This window comes from Scomber scombrus, chromosome 12 (assembly GCF_963691925.1).
Source record: "Scomber scombrus chromosome 12, fScoSco1.1, whole genome shotgun sequence".
Classification (NCBI taxonomy): Eukaryota; Metazoa; Chordata; class Actinopteri; order Scombriformes; family Scombridae; genus Scomber; species Scomber scombrus.
In genome coordinates this window covers 4,932,298-4,950,207 of record NC_084981.1, presented here as the reverse complement: position 1 = coordinate 4,950,207, position 17,910 = coordinate 4,932,298, and the positions used below count along the sequence as shown (strand labels likewise).

At 39.3% G+C, this 17,910-nt stretch overlaps 1 protein-coding gene across 1 annotated transcript in view; it reads right to left on the bottom strand.

Annotated features, from left to right (window-relative positions):
* b3gat2 (beta-1,3-glucuronyltransferase 2 (glucuronosyltransferase S)) overlaps window positions 1-17,910 on the bottom strand; it is a 51,990-nt gene that overhangs the window by 16,823 nt on the left and 17,257 nt on the right. Inside the window, exon 2 of the mRNA XM_062430591.1 lies at window positions 7,480-7,624. Coding sequence (XP_062286575.1) covers window positions 7,480-7,624 — 145 coding nt within the window. The remainder of the gene's footprint in view (window positions 1-7,479; window positions 7,625-17,910) is intronic.

Genomic DNA, 17,910 nt, shown 5'->3' with positions numbered 1-17,910 from the left:
CTAAAGGAGATGAAGGAGAGGAAATAAACATTTTACAGTCAAAAGTTTGGACACACTTTCTCATTCAAGGGAATTGGAGAGTGTGTCCGAACTTTTGATCGGTGCTGTAAATGGTCATACAACATAAACTCAGACATGGTATGAAACCTGCAGTACATGATAAGAAAATGGTAAATAGATTAAAAGGAAAGCAGTTTGAAGAAGAATAAATTAAAAATGGAATGAGATTGAAAACACTGCCTGGCTGACTGTGCTGTATTGATTTATCTTATTCTAGTGTAACCTGAAGCTTTTATAGCTTGAGGGAACCATAAGCTTGCACTGCTGTCTTCTAGGTTTACATGCATGCATGCAGCCAATTTAATTTGCCTTCCTCCCCTTATACTTCCTCTTTGCCTCTGTTGCTGTCCATCCCTCTGTGATTCATTTTCATTTCAGAGGCATTAAATTCAATCTGGCATTAAATCATACACCAAAACTAAATGAGCTGTTTAGGTAACCTCTATAAACAGTGGGATCAACTCCATGTGTTTGGTAGAGCCTCCAACAGACAGGCATCTTGTTTGTTTTAAATAAAGACAAGGACAACTGAAAACCCAAGGAGAGAGGTGTCACAGTGCCACCCACAGTTTGATTGACAGGTGACCGCTGGGACATGCAGTGGAAAAACACCATGGCAACATCACCTGGCACCGACAACCGAGATAAAATCAAGCAGGAACCACATCAGAGTAGTGAAGCCAGTATTTATCTAATGGCCACGAGGGTATGGGTCCAAAAAATCACTTATTGTATTGAAATCTATTTAAAAACTGCCCCAACTTCTCTCTGAAGTCACTTCAAAGGGTCCCCTTAGCAAATTTTACATCTTTAAATGTGTCTGTGTGGTGATTCCAAAGATCTTTTGCTCCTTTAGCTTAGCTCCATTCAGACTCTGGATTTAATAGCTCCAGGATGGTAGAAGGTAATACAACAATGCCCCTTCAGAAACCTAGAGGCGACATGACAGACACTAAATCTGTGTTTTTCTACAGCGTACATGGACTGTACTTATATAACACCTTTCTAGTCTTTTCGACCACTCAAAGCACTTTACACTACATCTCATTCACACACATTCACACACTGATGGCAGGCAGCTACCACGCCAACCTCATCAGGAGGAAGCTACCCATTCACTCGCATTCGTACACCGTTGGCACAGCAACGGGAGCAATTAGGGGTTAAGTGTCTTGCCCAAGGACACATCGACATGTAGACTGGAGGAGCCGGGAATCGAACCGCCAATCTTCCAATTGGACGACCGCTCTACTTCCTGAGCCACAGCAACATGATGTAAAATGAAGGAAGATTCTTACAGATTTGATTCAAGTATCTCAAGATTTTGTTCTCAAGTGAGGGTAAGATCTACAGGTGGACTGATGAGGCATCAGCAGTAATGGGGTGCCTGTAGACTACCGTAATTACTGTAGAAGCAGCACAACTAAACATTTCGATTTTGTAACTTGCTCAAATTTAGTTGATTTGCTCATTTTCTTTCAGATTTTTGTACTTCTATCGTCTTCATCTGTCCGTTTTATTCGTGTTTGTTGCTGAAATACGATCAGGAGGTTTCAGGTCGTGAGTCCTTGGAGAATATTGGTGTAAAACAGGTTGTTTTATTTTAACAGTTGGCCGGAAGTTGTATGCTTATTCTGTGTCTGACTTCCTTTCTGGTGCAATTTGATCTTTTGAACTTGACGCGACTTTGAAACAGTTCCGTCAAAAATAGACCCGCCGCGAAACCATACTGCTGCGGCGCGGAGAACCACTTCTGGGATGCTGTTGAAAGGTGCTGCGGCGCTCCCGGTGAGGTCACACCCATTGATGAGAGTAGCAGCGATCAGCTCTGGTGATCTGGTAACAGACCCAGTGGAAATGAACCTTTAAGCATAGTAATTTGTTCTTAACTCAGGTCTACTTACTACATTTTTTGTATCGCCACATCTCAACATTCTATACTTCGGCCATGGGATGTGGCTTAAAACTCTGGAAGAAATGTACTAATGTAATGACTTAAGATTTGCCGCACATTTTTCATCTGTTTACACTCACGCTGACCTCAACATCCTTGCTGCTTCACCAACAGCTTGCTTTCAACATTAACTCCCTTCGCTCTTCTTGCTTTCAGTTGTTGTAAAATGTTGAAGGTTTCCGTCCATCTGTTTTTGTGAGCTCAGGGACAGTCTGTGTCAATCCTGCTCAGATTTGTTCCAGAGCATCGCACGAGCACAGACAGAACAAAATGCGTCTTGTTGCGATAAACACTTTAAGCCCTTGATATGAGTGTTCTGACTGAAATACACCAATATTCTCCAAGGACTCACGACCTGAAATTTTTAGTTTTCTGTTCGGTTGAGCTTTGCTAAACTGAGCTTACAGTACTTGAGCACAGGATGATAGGTATTTGCTTTGTCTTTAACTGCTCCTGCACACTGTCTCTATCCTCCTTCTCTCTCGCTCTCATCTAGCCATCTCAGGAGCAGGATGTAAGCACCGGGGGTTACTGGGGGTTAAACACTTTCATGTCCCCCTTCTCAGGAACACTCCTGAGGCACAAGTACCACTTCAACGAAAGTACAACCATCTTTACATTGGTGTGTATATCGTGTGTGCATTTTTGTGTTTGCTGTGTGTATTGCTTTGCTTCTAACGTGCATTTGGAAAAAACTGCATGTAGGCATGTGTGTACATGTCTGGGAACATGTAAGCTTGTCCACTCAATTCAAGTGCTGGCAGGTGTGTGCTATCCAATAGATGCATGATGAAATTGTGTGTGTGTGTGCGCACATGTGCATAATCACAGACACCACAAACACTGAGGCGAATTGTACTCCACACCATCATTGTCCTGGCTCCATTGTGTCTGGCTAAATGAGACAGAGCGGTAGATGGGAGGCTTTAGTGGTCCGCTAACAATACAGCGCTGTATAACACAATACTATTAGGACACGCACTGGCACTCACTCAGCACTCGGCAGACACCCCATTGTAAATCCTATGAATAATAATTTAAGAGTGAATAAAGTTTGGGTCGTTTGCTGGGTACAGCCATTGTTGTTCTTGTGGGATTTAAAGCAAAAAAAATAAAGCTCCGTAATATCGTAGTGGCAGTAAATCTTACTGGTGCAAATTGACAGTGTAATTATATAGCGTGGTGTGTAAAAGTAAGGCTGATAATTACAGTGTGTCTATGTGCATGTGTGTGTGTGAGTGTGTTTGTGTGTGTGAGAGAATGAGATTAGGTGGAAGGGGGTGGTTGGGGGGAGGATGCAAGGATGAGATCTTGCCCGTGGTGGAGCGGAAAGGTGGAAGAGAGAAATAGAGAGGCTAACTCTTGATATCACGGTTTAATTAACAATAATCCCAAGGGCAGACCTGTGCATGTGTGTGTGTGTGTGTGTGTGTGTGTGTGTGTGTGTGTGTGTGTGTGTGTGTGTGTGTGAGAGAGAGAGAGAGAGAGCAAGCGCATGTGTTCTCAGCTGTTTTCAACATATGTGTTTGGGAAGATACGCAGTAGGTTTGCAATCATTCGCATCTATGGTAAAAAAAAAAAAAAGGAAACTAATCTACATTTAGTACTGTTTACTAACAAAACAGGCTGAATTTAATATGTGTGTGTGTGTGGGTGAAGTAGAATAATGAGTGCTGACTGACAGGGTATTATTTGGTTAGTGTGATGAATTATTTTCTCTCAGGTCAGAGGGAACCCTGGCGCTCAACACTCCTCTGATTGGATTTTTACACTGGAGATATGGAGATGTAAATAGATTTATGATGATGTTTGCTCAGTCTTTACTCTCCATTAGGACGGTAATAACTACAAGACAAATTTGGACACCATCTCAAAAGCTGGCTATCCTGACCACATGCCTTAATATCACTGCAATATCTTTGTGGAGTTTGATTTTAGATTCACCCTGTCCTAAAAGTTGGTCACAACTTGTAGAAATTTGGTTTTGTTTGAGTGTGAGCATCTTTTGTTTGCACTGCCCTTACAAAAAATGATTCATATAAGCTTTTTCCTAATATGTCACCTCCATTGTGAAGGTTTGTTTAAGTTGAGGCAAGTAAAACTACTTGTTTAAAGGAGCGTTAATAGATTTTCACATGATTGTCACAACTGAAAATCATGAAAACATTTTCCTTTCATAGATCCAGTCGACATAAAGAAACATTCACTTGAAGTCTTTGTCTCAGTTTTGTACTTTGTCTCAGTTTTGGTCCCCTCCAGCCTTGACGGAAATCTGGCTTTTTAGCTGTAAATGCTGCACTATGTTCACCAGCTAGTTGCTAACAACAATCAGCTGAAAGTTGCTAAAATGTTAAGGGAAATTTCAAATTTGGTCATTTGATTTATTGTTCATACAAAACATAATCAGTGCAGCTTTATGGTTAAGGAGAAAACGTGGTAGTGGTTTTGTCTCCTGCCAATATTGACTAGGTAGACAATGGCGTCTCCTATGTAGAAGTGGATGTTTTGTACACCAAACCAGCCTCACCTCCTCAGTTTTGCAGCTGTATAACAATGTCGCACTTTACCTCTGAGTGGTCAGTTATTCTCAAGACAGCGGGTCACTTACCAGGAAAACCACAGGTCATGTTAAGCCTTGGACCAAACAATACAAATGCTGTTGTATTTCTACTGAGAACAGTCTCAATAGAGCACATGTAACTCTCCCCTGTACATCATGGATCACATTGATGCAATTCTAAACTAATATGATACTTATGGCTATGGTTTTGGAAGCATTGGAACACATGTAATGTGTTTTAACCAATACTGCCATGACCCTGTATATATCGGTACTGTTCTGTCCTTGTAATTGTAATTTAATGTTTCAATTTTTCTATTATTTCTTATATTTATTTTATTGATATGGACCTGTGGATGTATCTGAAATAAAGTTTTCTTCGTCTTCTTCTTATGTAATTCATTTCTACAAATAAACCAAGTGGCTATTTGTCAGCTTTCCTTATTTGAAGCCATGCTAGTAGTGTGGCTGGATTGCAGTGTCTCTCTTCCTTTCTGTTGATTGGTCCACTACTTTGGTTTCAGACAGAAAAATCTCAACAGCTATTGGCACAACATTCTATGGTGAACATCGCTGCATTATACATATGTTTTTTGCACTAAGCACCACTATACTGTTGCCACATATAAGCCATCAGTAGGTTTATTGGGTTAATTTAACGCTAATCGTCATTTCTGGTAAATACCCAACAGCCATGTTTGATTTGAAACAACACTATCCTGTTGAAATGTGCACACTACACAAGTAAGTACTGAGTGTACACACAGTGTACTATACAGAAGTGCACTAACAGAAGTATGTGATTTGAGACACACTGGTTACATCAGCCTTTTAGCATTGTCACTGTGAGCGTGTTAGCATGCAGACATTAGCATTTATGCTGATGTTAGCATCCATGCAGATTTCATTATGTTTTTATTATAGCTCAAAGCACTGCTGTGTCTATAAATGCAGCCTCACACAGATGCTAACACGGATGGAAGTAACAAGGCTACGTTGTATCTACACTCAGGAAATGGAACAAGAAGAACACTTTATTGCTCTCTTTATTACATGTTTAATGATGCCTATTTTCTTTTTTCCTTAACTTTGAGGTTGATACTTAAATGTATGTTTTTCTGTCAATTCAAAATGTGTATAGAAAAAGCTGGATAGAAATACAACTAGTATAATGTACTTCTCAAGATAATGTGATGAAATAGTGGACGAAATCAATATGTATAAAACAACGTCGTTCGGTCAGATCACACAATGTAAAAGCCTTTGGGCTGAATTTCATAAAGATAAGTTGTAACATGGTGACATTTTCCTGCAAGAGTAAACACTACATTTATTCTAGAAAGCAAAAGCAATAACAGCAAGGCAAACAAACATTAAATGAAGTTGTCGTATGAGGTCCAAGATCATTAATAAAAAGTGAGTCTGGAAAAAGAAATCATTTTAAAGTTGATTCTAAGCCTCTCGCTATAGATAGAAGTCACTGTTGGACTATACTGAGGCCTGGGGAGTCTTTATAAGACAATAGGCTGTATTCAAAACACATAAACTCTCATTTGAAGGCTGCAGGGTTCCTTAGACTCTGATTCCATCTAATGTGTCACCTCTCAGCACAGTTTTACTCAACAAGACAGCCCGCTTTGTGATTTATATCAGGAGTAAACAATCAAGCAAAGTAGCACAGGAGCTCCTGTGTGGAGGAGTAACTGAACATTAAATTGGAAAGATCATATCACATTTTATGGCAAATTAATCCATGAAAAAACACAGAAGCTCTATAGAAAAGCTGTATGATCTCTTCAGGTAAACTCATAGAAAGAAAAAGACCTGTTTATTGTTTTCTGTTTGTTCTCTAGTCTGATGAAAGCCAACAGACCGAAACAGTCCAGTTGACTTTAACTGCTGTGTAATCAATGGCTGATCAATAAAGGCTTTTTTACCAAGCACTGAGAACAAAAACAGGGAACAAGATTTCATTCACACCATTATTTCCTACACAGCAGCTTTGTAGTACAACAATAGAAGCAGAGCGACTGCAATGAGCTTTCTAAACTGTCTCTTACAAACCAATCACCTCTTCTTCACTGTTTCACCTACTATGTTTGAGCCTCCAGATATCAACCAACCCATTTTAAGGATTTTAATACAACACCTAAAATCAGATTTTTAATGAAAAGGAACAAAAAGGTGTGCAGGCTGAGAGAAATAATTTCATTTGTTACAGATACAAATCAACTTCTCTTTAGCATTGTCTTAAATTAGCTTAAGATCCCGCTGCAAGGTTCATTGTTATGCATTAGCTTTTGAGTTTTGAAACATAGTGTTGAATTGAGGGAGGATTAAAGTCATCATTGCCTTATTTGAAGGACTAGTTTGACAATTTGGGGAAAAAATTAGAAGATCGATAGCATTCATGTCTGTGTGCTAGAGCGATGCCAAGCTATTCACTTAGCATAAACAACAAACTGCTGTTATACATTTTTTCTTGTGTACAGATTAAAGAAAAAGACAATCAATAATTAATAAGCTTTAAAGATGTTGGTACGTATGTTTTTGAACTTCAGGCTAGCCATTTCCTTCTGCTTGCTTATTATGCTAAGCTAAGCTAATCTTCATATTTAGCATAAAGACGAGAGTATCGACCTTCTCATCAAACTCTCCACAAAAAAATACATGTGAATCTCCCAAAATGACTGAGTATGCTTTTAAGCACTGTCTCTTGGACTGACACATATATTTTCAGCACATGGTTTGTGTGTTATGTGACAACGATTTAAAATGACTACGACAAACATGCTGAAAAATAGTTATCCCTCATTAAATATTTGGATTATGAACATTTTTAATTTAGTTGAACAAAAAAGAAAATCTAAAATGCTGGTTGTTTTTTTGTTTTGTCACTCCTTACCTGCCATATCTGTGGCAAAGGGGCGGTCCGGTCTCCAGCCGGTGTACCAGCCCACGACTTTTCCCCCTGACACCAGAGGGCGCTCATACGCTCTGCCACCCACAAACCCAACAGGCCACACGGACACACCTCGAGTGCTCCGCATCTGCAAAGAGGAAGAAGAAAAAAGGGTTAGTTTATGGGTGCGTTGTGAAATAAGCAAAGAAAAAAAGACGAAGTATCACTGCTGGATAAGAGAGGTCAACAGAACAGTGTGCAGGTTCAGTTTGGTTCAGTTTGTCTCTACCTGCTGGTTAGCTAACACTGGCTAGCAGCAGACTGCAGATATCAGGCTGCTTTCAAGAAACATAAACAGCAGGTACAATTAAATTAATGTTTTCTGCTGTGTCTGTACTGAAACTGACTATTACAAAGGGATATCCATGTTATGCTTAGTTAAATCAATAGCAGTGCAAGGGATAAACTGTGAATATGCATAACAATGACAGCCTTGCAGTTGGTGCAGGTCTATTATTATTCTTGTTTAACTGTCTTGTGTACACACATACAGTATACCCAAGCAAACATGATATTTAAATTATGTTGAAATGTCAAATATGTGTTAGTCTTCCTGCAAAAATTATTTAACCCTTACATACTGTTCAGGATAAAATTGTGTTTATTACACAAAGTCAAAAATCAGCATTCAAACGTGTTCATCAGCCCTTTTCACCTGTATAGGGAGTGGGTCTCCTTTCACAGAGTCTACCATGTTGCACTGCCATGTTTCTACAGTAGCCCAGAGTGGACAAACTAAATACTGGCTTCTAGAGAGGGCCTTTTGTGGCCACCATAGATTCCCATGCACATTCGGAGAGGGAAGAGGGGTATTCAGTTTATTGAACTTTGCAACCTCATGGCTAAGTGCCACAAAATCCTACACTGCACCTTTAATTTCTTTTTTTGGCCATATCATCCATCCCTAAGAACCACACCTATTTTCATGTTTCATATTTAAATTTGGCTGGTTATTCCACATGTAACATGGTCCATCACAGTACAAGTTCTGCAGAAGCAAACTGGATATGATGTCTGAGCCTAAGTGAAGTGATGGTGGATTCCGTCAAAATCAAAGTCCCCAGAAAGTCAGTACTGGCGACGTTGACTCTGAAAGGAATTACTTCTGTGTCAGTTTGCATGAGTGATTAGAGATCTTTAATTTCAACTGAAATGTGGGTGAGAGCAGCATGCAGGCACTCTGCGCCTAACTGAATATAAGACTAAATGAAACTGTGCAGCGTGGAGCTGCCTTCCATTTTCACAGTGAATGAATTTGCACACAGCCGGAAGCAGTGCGACAAGAAATGAGACGGAGAGAGGGTGAGATAAAAGACGGGGAGATAGAGAGGGGGGTGGACTGAGAGAGGACGGCAGAGTTTTGAGTGTTGCGTTTTTGTGTTTGGTGTATGAGACATGTGTATCTTGTCTTTGTGTGTGGATGCATATATATATGTGTGTGTGTGTATGTACATGCTTGTGAATCTATTTTCCAACCCTGACCACCCTGAAGCCTGTTGGTTCAGACGCTGTTCCTCATCGCTCACTTAAACAGCCTCCAGTCAGTCGCTCATGACAAAACAACAGAACAAAACCAAATCAGTAGGCTGCACTGCATTACTGCGCCCAGATATCACACTGACTTCTAGCTTTTAAAGCCATTGGAAACCAAGTATACTGTGTATATATATGGCACAAAACATGGAGAGGATTTACAGTTCTGTTGCAAACTTCTTTTCTATTCTTCTCTCATGGACAGAGGTATACTGGAGACCTGGATGTAGAAAGGCTGAGTGCATTAGTTACCCCAAAACAGAACCAGACAGCCTATTAATGTAATTATTGGTCCATATTTCTTTATATTTCTGCCTGTCTTTCCAGTTTAATGAACGTACAGTAAGCAGAGCCTAATGATAGCCCAGTGAGTGGTGAGTTTGTCCAATCGGGTGAAGGAAGGGTTCATGTTGGTCTAACAGTGATGAGGAGAACTGTCAATCTGCCATTAACAACCTAATTAAATGATACCGCCTCCGGCAAAAATGCATATTGAGCCTCGTCAGAGATCAATGAAGAAGCAGAGCTGTAGTTTGCATTTAGCAGACTAGCAAATGTAAAAGACTGCTGATATGAACATGCAGCTGCAAATCATTTGTGACTGTAGTAAAAGTCTTTAGTAGATATGTTAACTCCTTTGCAAATGTGCAAGACGGTGACCAAAATGATAAGTAAGGAGGGAAGAAAACATGAGTTTATTACAGACACGAGGTTTCAGCCATGGTTCTTTTCAGGCATCAAATGTGAAACAGCAATTTTTTTTGGCTGTAACATCCAATCAAATAGGTGAACCAAACTCAAATCCCTGAAACAATGATTCCATCAACAGGCTGATGTCAGATTAGGTCTCACTGTTGCTTCACATTAAGAATTTGATTCCAGATGAAGGTCCATGACTGAAACACTTTGTATTTAATAACCTCAGTTCTGCAGGATTTTATCTCCCCTTTTCTGCACATAATTTCATCTTCCTGCACACATTAAATAACACTTAGCTTCAGTATGTGACATGTTGAAATTATCCAAATCTATCCAAAATCAGTGGAGATAATAAAGTTATTTATTTCATTCTGCTGATACTAAGTCTCAGTTTTAGAAACACAGTACGCTTCTTACAGCTGCTGAGACCGGAGACATATGCAGTATTATATACTTCAAATATGGCAGCCAAAGTGTATGTTACATAAATGAAGATCCATGTCATACAGTACTCTATTAGACCTGATAACAATATGCAGCATTGTGTGATGTATGGTAGTTCTTGTATTTGTACATTTCACTCCTGGAGAGAAAGTATGCTAATTTCCTAAACTGTTAAAAGATTACGTTCAGCTCTTTAATTAACTAACTATCCAATTTGTCTTGTGAATTCAGAGCAATAAACTACAGGGAGTTTTTCCCCAGCACATGATGTGAAAATAAGCAGAGTCAGTGCTGTTACAGCAGTGAAAGAATAGGAAATTGTCATTTATTTATATAAAGCTGTCAGAAATGATAACTGTAATAAAGAGCATGAAGTGCAGGAACTTCACCTCTGAATCCTGCAGAATGAAGGGAAGTGGATAAACTGAATTTTGAATTCTGAATCCCGACCTCGCTGCTACCTCTAGAAGAACAATGAGTATCTTCTCCTTTCCTTCACCTCTTTGCCTCCCTTTCATTTCTCTTCCTCTTTCCGCTTCTTTTACCTCGCACCCCGGCACCTCTTTTCCTGGCTAGGCCCCTGAGCATCGCCAGGAGCTTTGAAGCCCTTTTCCCCGTTAATGCAGCGGCCCCCTTGAGTTCACCCATGTGACGCTAAAACCCTTCCCCCTCGTTTCTCTTTTGCTGCTGTCTGCCTTCCACTCTCAGGTCATTTTTCAAAGACTCCGGCTCCTCTTGCTTTGTGAAAACACAAATGGAAAGAAAACAAGAGGAAGAGGAAGAAAGAGACTCTGTGCGCTGGTCGTTCCCAGATTATTCCTGGAGAACTAATCGTTATTTTGGCTTAGCGTTTAAGACCTAGTTTGACTGCTAATGATCTTTTGGTTTGAATGCTGTGCATCAAAGCTCAGAGTAGTTTGACACATTATTAGAGAGTTAGAATGGAGACAGTCCACAGGAGTGCAAACATATTCACCAACTGTGACTGGATTTACAGGGGGGGGGGGGCAATTTTCAACACTTACAAGACCAACATTTGATTTGGACTTTGGAATATTTTTTTTTCTCTGGTTGTCTTTAGAAAGTAGATTTGCACTGTGAAAGGCTGAAAATGCAAGCAATTTCCTCCTTAAATGCATTAACAGCTATCTTTGTTGTCTTCAGAGGTTTTCACAAGTCATTTTCAGGCACTTTCAAAGTGTGATTATCAGAGTTTTTACAAGCATGTTGCAGTTTCCGGAGGTATAATTTAAGTCAAAATATTCAGATTCTTTTTTTTTTATGTTTCTCTGCAGTGAAGAAAATAAATGATTGTTTGTTTATATCCTCTCAAAGGTAATAGCTTCCTATAGATGAAATTGCCTCAACATCTCCACAAGAAAACCTCTATGAAGATCAAAAGAGATCAGAGAACAGCAGCAGAATGTTACTTCCTACTGAACGTTATCGTCATCCATGTAAGTAGTCTGAGTCATTCTCATGAGTTCATGTAAAGCTTTACTTGCTCATGACAGCATAATGTAACACTAACACATGAAAATTAGATCTGCCTTCTGTTTTATTGTTTAATGTCAACCTGTCATCTATTAAAGTGGCAGATTAATGTACAACACTTAATGAAGACCATCTTAAAGAGATATAATTCAATATGAATGTTCTGTCAAATATGTTGAAGACAAACATTCACTGTGAGTCAACCAAGCTCTATCAGAAATTATGTTGGACCAATCAGAGTGATCTGTAATATTAAAAGCACCATATGTAATTTTCTGTTGCCAGGGGTCTCTCAATCAAAACCATAACAAAAGACTGAGTTTACTGATGTTGTCAAGTAGTGTGGAATTATGGGAGTTGTTGTCTTCACCATTGCTGTTTGGCTTCTCCTGGTTAGGATTCTTTCAGTGTTCATCATTTAGGAGATTTCTACCAGGAGACAAATTATCAGCGGAGCTCTCCTCTTCTCCAAAACAAACGGACCTAGTGATTAAACTCAGTAAAAACACTGAATAAAGCAGTTCCATGTTAAAAATCAGTGTTTCTCCAACACGGTTCAGAAGAGAGAGGATGTCCAGTGTTTCGGTTTAACGAGTGATCGTATTAATTGGTGACTCTCAGCTGGTTGTTTGTAGTGACACCAACTGGCTCCTAAAAGCCTAACCAAATAAATGTTAATCCATATCTATTATCTACACACACGCACATTTACATAAGTTAAACTGTGCTCAGCAAGAAGCATTCACCTCGTAATGTTTCTTATAATGTGTGAAACAAAGTGTAACCTATAAGTTGGCAGTGCAGCTGAAGTCTGTCTGGATTTTATACAGTTATCCTCAACTGGAAAGGGCTCATATTCAACCAATTAACCTGCTTTGGCATTGTGTACACACAATATGTTCCGTTTTTGGCTAAATATTGTGTAGACTGTGCGGTTGCCCAATTTGACTAGCCTACCATCTGTTTAACTTGTGACTATCCGTTTGGATACTATAATAATAATAATAATTATGATAATAGTCCAATGACTAAAATCCTTCATCTGGTTTAAATATAAAAGATAAAAATGACCATTATCTGAAGAATGTATTGTAAAAATGTGGCTTAGAACTGGATAAAAAAATCTGTTTCTGGTGTATATGATGCCACTACCAAGCAACCTAATGAAACAGAGTATTAATTTGATTCAAATTACAGATTTCTCTGGGTTTGATATAATCTAAGTACACAACTCAACAAAATATATTACAAAGTCGTAGTTGTTTTTAGACATTTTAATGTGAAAATGTTACATATTGTGCCTTTAAGTCAATGCCATGACTAATTGCCTGTTTTTCCCTAGCTACTTATGGCGCTTTTCCACTACACAGTTCCAGCACGACTCAACTCGGCTCGACTCAACTCGGTTTTTTTTGCGTTTCCACTAGAGATAGTACCTGGTACCTGCTACTTTTTTAGTACCTGCTCTGGTGAGGTTCCAAGCCAGCCGAGCCGATACTAAATGTGACGTCAACAGACTGCCGGCCACTGATTGGTCAGAAGAGTTGTCGCTGGAAGAGTCATGAGCCGTCCCACACAAGAATTTTCTTGCTTTGTGTGTGAAAAACAGCCACAAACAGCAGCAAGTACACCACTGCCTCAATGTCCTCCATGTTTTATGTGTTTGTGTCGCGTATAAAACGAAGTCACGGCAGTTTTGCGGAGCCGTGCTATGACGACCCCGCCCACGTTGAGTATGTACTTTTTTGTAATGGAAAAGTCGTTCCTGGTACCGAGTCGAGTCGAGACGAGCCGAGTAGTGTTAGAACTGTATAGTGGAAAAGCGCCATTAGAGGCTAGACTCCTCAACAAGCTAATAGTATGGCCTTAAGACTAATGTGATAGCAAACAATTCTTCCTATTAAGCATCAATGAGCTGAGAAATGCTTAAAAGCTCCACTGCAGAGATTACACAGTCATTTGACCCACTGGTTACACAAAAATATTTTAAATTAGCTGTTAAAGTTGTAAACCAATTTTGGATTTAGCCATTTTCAGCTCCAAATGATTCTGAAACGTTCTAGTGATTAGTGTAGGAGAAATCATTTCCACATAATACAAATGACAACTAAGTGAATTGTGCATTTGAATAATCAGTTATAGGAAGGATACATCCTGGAAATGTCTGATTAAAAGTGAGAGCTGTCCATTGCTTCAGCATTCAGTCTGTGAGCCGAAAACTGTGGGGGAAGTAACAGCCTACCCTATTACTGCTTTCCCTCTTGTCTTCACAGCTTTCATTTTGTCATTATAACTGCACTGTGCCCAGGTAACAAAGTTATCTGTGCACAATGTGAGTCTGGCCAACTAGGGCTGAGGTGTCATGAGATTACAGAACCAGCAAAATCACACCCAGAGGCTTCCAGATGTTTCTGTTACTGAATGTGTGGATAAAAATCACATTAAAATGCCATGAACAATCTCAGCATACAGAGTATCATTTGACAGGCAGAGATGATGATGAGGTGTCCAAATTCAGCTCATCAGTTTGATCAAGTACAACTATTTATTAAAATTATATTATAGCATGATAAAAAAAAGCTATATTAAACCAGTTTTGGAGAAAGTTTAGCTGATATCAGAAAGATACAGTATGTAGGTCCTGATGCATGTAGCAGCAGACTACAGATGTTGTCTCAGTTTTCATTTTCAACATTGGTAGCAGGCCATCTTATCAACAACTCAATGTCAAAATGTTTGCTGGGAGCCAAACAAAGCTGTGGGGGTGACAGCGATTCAACAGATGGTACATTATTCTGCTCGGTGGCGACTGATTTATACATGCTGGTCCTCGAGCCACCATCTGCAGATTACTGCTGGCACAGGAAAAAGTTTGCAGCATAAACCCAGTGTTATACCTTTATTCACCCAGGGAGGGTTGCAGGAACCTACAGTACATGCTGTTATATAGTGATGTCCTGTTGGCAGTTACAATAAAAAATAAATCAAATAAAGGTTTTCTGCAGACGTCCTGATGTGCTGCAGCTCATTTCCGGTTAGCGGCTGTGTTACTGATAGTGTTATTTGTGATACTGTGGAAAATGACCTGCTGTACATTTAAACCTACACTAGTTCTGCACCTTTCTCGCTAATCCCACAGTTGGTTACACGCTATACAGATCTGCTAGCTTTAGCTTAGTAGTTAGCAGTTGCTCTTTCTTGCTTTCTCTCTTGACTCCTTCAGTGATAATGGTATATGTAATAAATATATATGGTATGTTGTATATGTAGTGGTATATGTAATAATAATATGTGTAACAATTATAATAATAATATTACGTAATAATTTATTCTAGCTGATTTAGCTTAGCAGTTGGCGATGGCTAATATGTCATAAATGTTGATTATTTGCAGTGTTGGAGGCCAGACTCAGTAAATTGGAAACCAATCATTAGCTACTGTATTTAGCCAGCCACTTATAGGCGGTGTGGGCCCACCCAACGTAGCTCCTAGTAGTTCCCAAGCAACCATGAAACCAGGGTGGCTGGGTGACTGTTCAAAGAAGCGTAACCCTAAGCAGAAGCCCACAGCTCACTACCAACCAGTTTCTAACAGGTTCTAAACCAACTGACTATTGGCAGCTCAATAGTGAGACAAGTTAGTGTCCCCAGCCACCATAGTAAAATGTATCCCTGGGGCCTGAATTCTCAAAGTTTTTTTCTCAAACTTAGTCCTAAGTACAGAAAAAGTAATTATAGTAGTTGACTTTTAATACTCACATGAACGTTGATAATGACAGCTTTAGCACTTTATCTTTTATCTCTCTCTCAGAGTGTAAATAAACCCACTCACTGTCTCAACTTCACTCTTGACCTTGTTCTGACACAGGTATGGAATCGAAATTGAACACTTAGTAGTCTTTCCGCAAAACCCCTACTTTATCACATCATCACTTAATAACTTTTGAATTCCTATTACTGGACTACACGCCATTAGACAATAATGTCTTCAACTAGAGGTCTATCTAATAGTGCTGTAGATTGGGTAGATTGGGAACCCTTCAGCTATCAGGCTCCTCTCTTGTGGAACCATCTTCCAGTTTGGGCCCAGGAGGCAGACACCCTCTTTGCATTCAGGAGTAGGCTTAAAACTTTTCTATTTGATAAGGTTTATAATCAGGGCTGGCTCAAGCTTGCCTTGGAGCACCCCCTAGTTATGCTGCTATGGGCCTAGACTGCTAGGGGACTTCCAAGGATACACTAAATTCCTCTCTCCTCCTCCTCCTCCTCCTCCCCCTCTCCATCTGTACACATACATGTACAATTAATTACTAACTTGGCATCTTAGCCCTAGTTTTTTGCTTTCTAGTCTCGCAGGAGACCTTTGGCTGCAGACCACCTGCTGTCACTGTGGTCCGGCCATAACGCCCACTGCTGCTGCTATTGTTATAAGTTATTTTTGCACACTGCTACCACTATTGTTACTATACTCTCTAATTTTCTATTATAATTATTGTTGTTATTGTTATTATTGTTGTTACTGTGCTTCCCTATTTCTTTCTCCCCCTTCTCCCCCTCCATCTTTCTCTCTCAACCCAACCGGCTAAGGCAGATGGCCGGGTTTTCAGGGTTACGAAAGTAGTTCACTTCTAGTCGGGATACATAACCATGGTAACTTATGCTGAACAGTTAACCTGCTCTGGAACAGGTTAGCTTCAGAGGATCAGATCACAATCTATCAACACTCCGGCCACTGACCAGTCAAATCAATAGATCACTGGAAGAAAGGTCATTATTCCTATAGGATCCCAACATAGACAAAAATCCTGAATTTAAAATAAAGTGACAAGTAAAAAAAAGCAATATATTTTCATGGGCTAGTAGAAACATTGTTTTGCTCCAGGCTTGGTTTTAAAACAAAATTTCTACCACGCTCATAGATGATTAACAACACTAAACACATCATTATTTTAGCTGAATCTTAATTGCGCAAAGTTTATTTCGTCCCAGGAGTGAATAGCTGATAGCTGATAGTGTGGATGATTTACATTCTGACTCTATCACTGCAGTCAGAATAACATGACACAACTGTGAGATGATAACTGGAACCAAAAATGAAAGACTCTCTTTTATTAGAAAAAGAATCCACATACTCTTAATTGGCTCCCGTGATTATAAATGCAACATCCGTCAGGTGGACATCATCAGTCATACTTTTCCACTCTTTGCTTCACTAGCAGAAACAATCTGACATTATTTTATTTTTATGTTACATATTCAGAATGGTTTATCATCAACCAATTAAATAAGAGGAAATATTCACTCTATACTTAAGTCATATGTAATATTGCCTACAATTATTTTAAGCCATAGCTGACATCTCATATCACCATTTCATCTCATATCATACAAAGTTCTTCATTCATGATTTTGATTATGCTGCTCATAATTAACAACCCTGCCTCTCTCACATGAACGTGCCTGTAGCTGAATAGGAAAACCCAGAGTTAACTGAACTAGTTGATAATCAGCTTTGTAGTACTGGTTATCTGTACAGACAAAGTTAGGCTCAGTGAAACCAGCTAATGAAAAGATATTCGGAGTATGTTTAACTTGCTTCGTAGCAATGGCCCCGGTTATGTGTGAAACGTGCCCCTGAGGTAAGTTCTGTTGTATTTTGGCTCTATAGAAATAAAATTGACTTGATGTGATTTAACACATAGAGAATAAAAAAGAGAGAATGGAGGCTCAGCAACAGGCAGACGGGGGTTGTTATTAAGAATAGGCTGAAGTTTAGACTTTCCTAAATCAAGTCCGGTATAGTGTTCATGAAGCATCAACTGAGTCCAGTATAGAGGAGCATAAATGAGATAGATATAAGATGGCAATTTTCAGACATTAGGTCTTTTATAATACCAATGGTTATTACATTTGCACGCAACAGTGAGTGTAATTATCTCCAGTAATCAACCTTAGAGCCCAATGACAGAGATTCTAAATGTGGGGGCAGCAACATATCTTAAGCAATGTCTAAAAAATATAAACTGAGAGAAAAACTGCTTCAAAAAGCTTCTTGTGCAGGTTCTCTTAAGATATTTAAATGTGCATTTCTCATAGAGCCAGATGTCAATATATTTATATTCTCTGACCCTGTCACAGTGGAGATATGCAAATGACTATAGAACAGAATTAATTTTCTTTTACTGGCATGAATTGCCAATTTAAA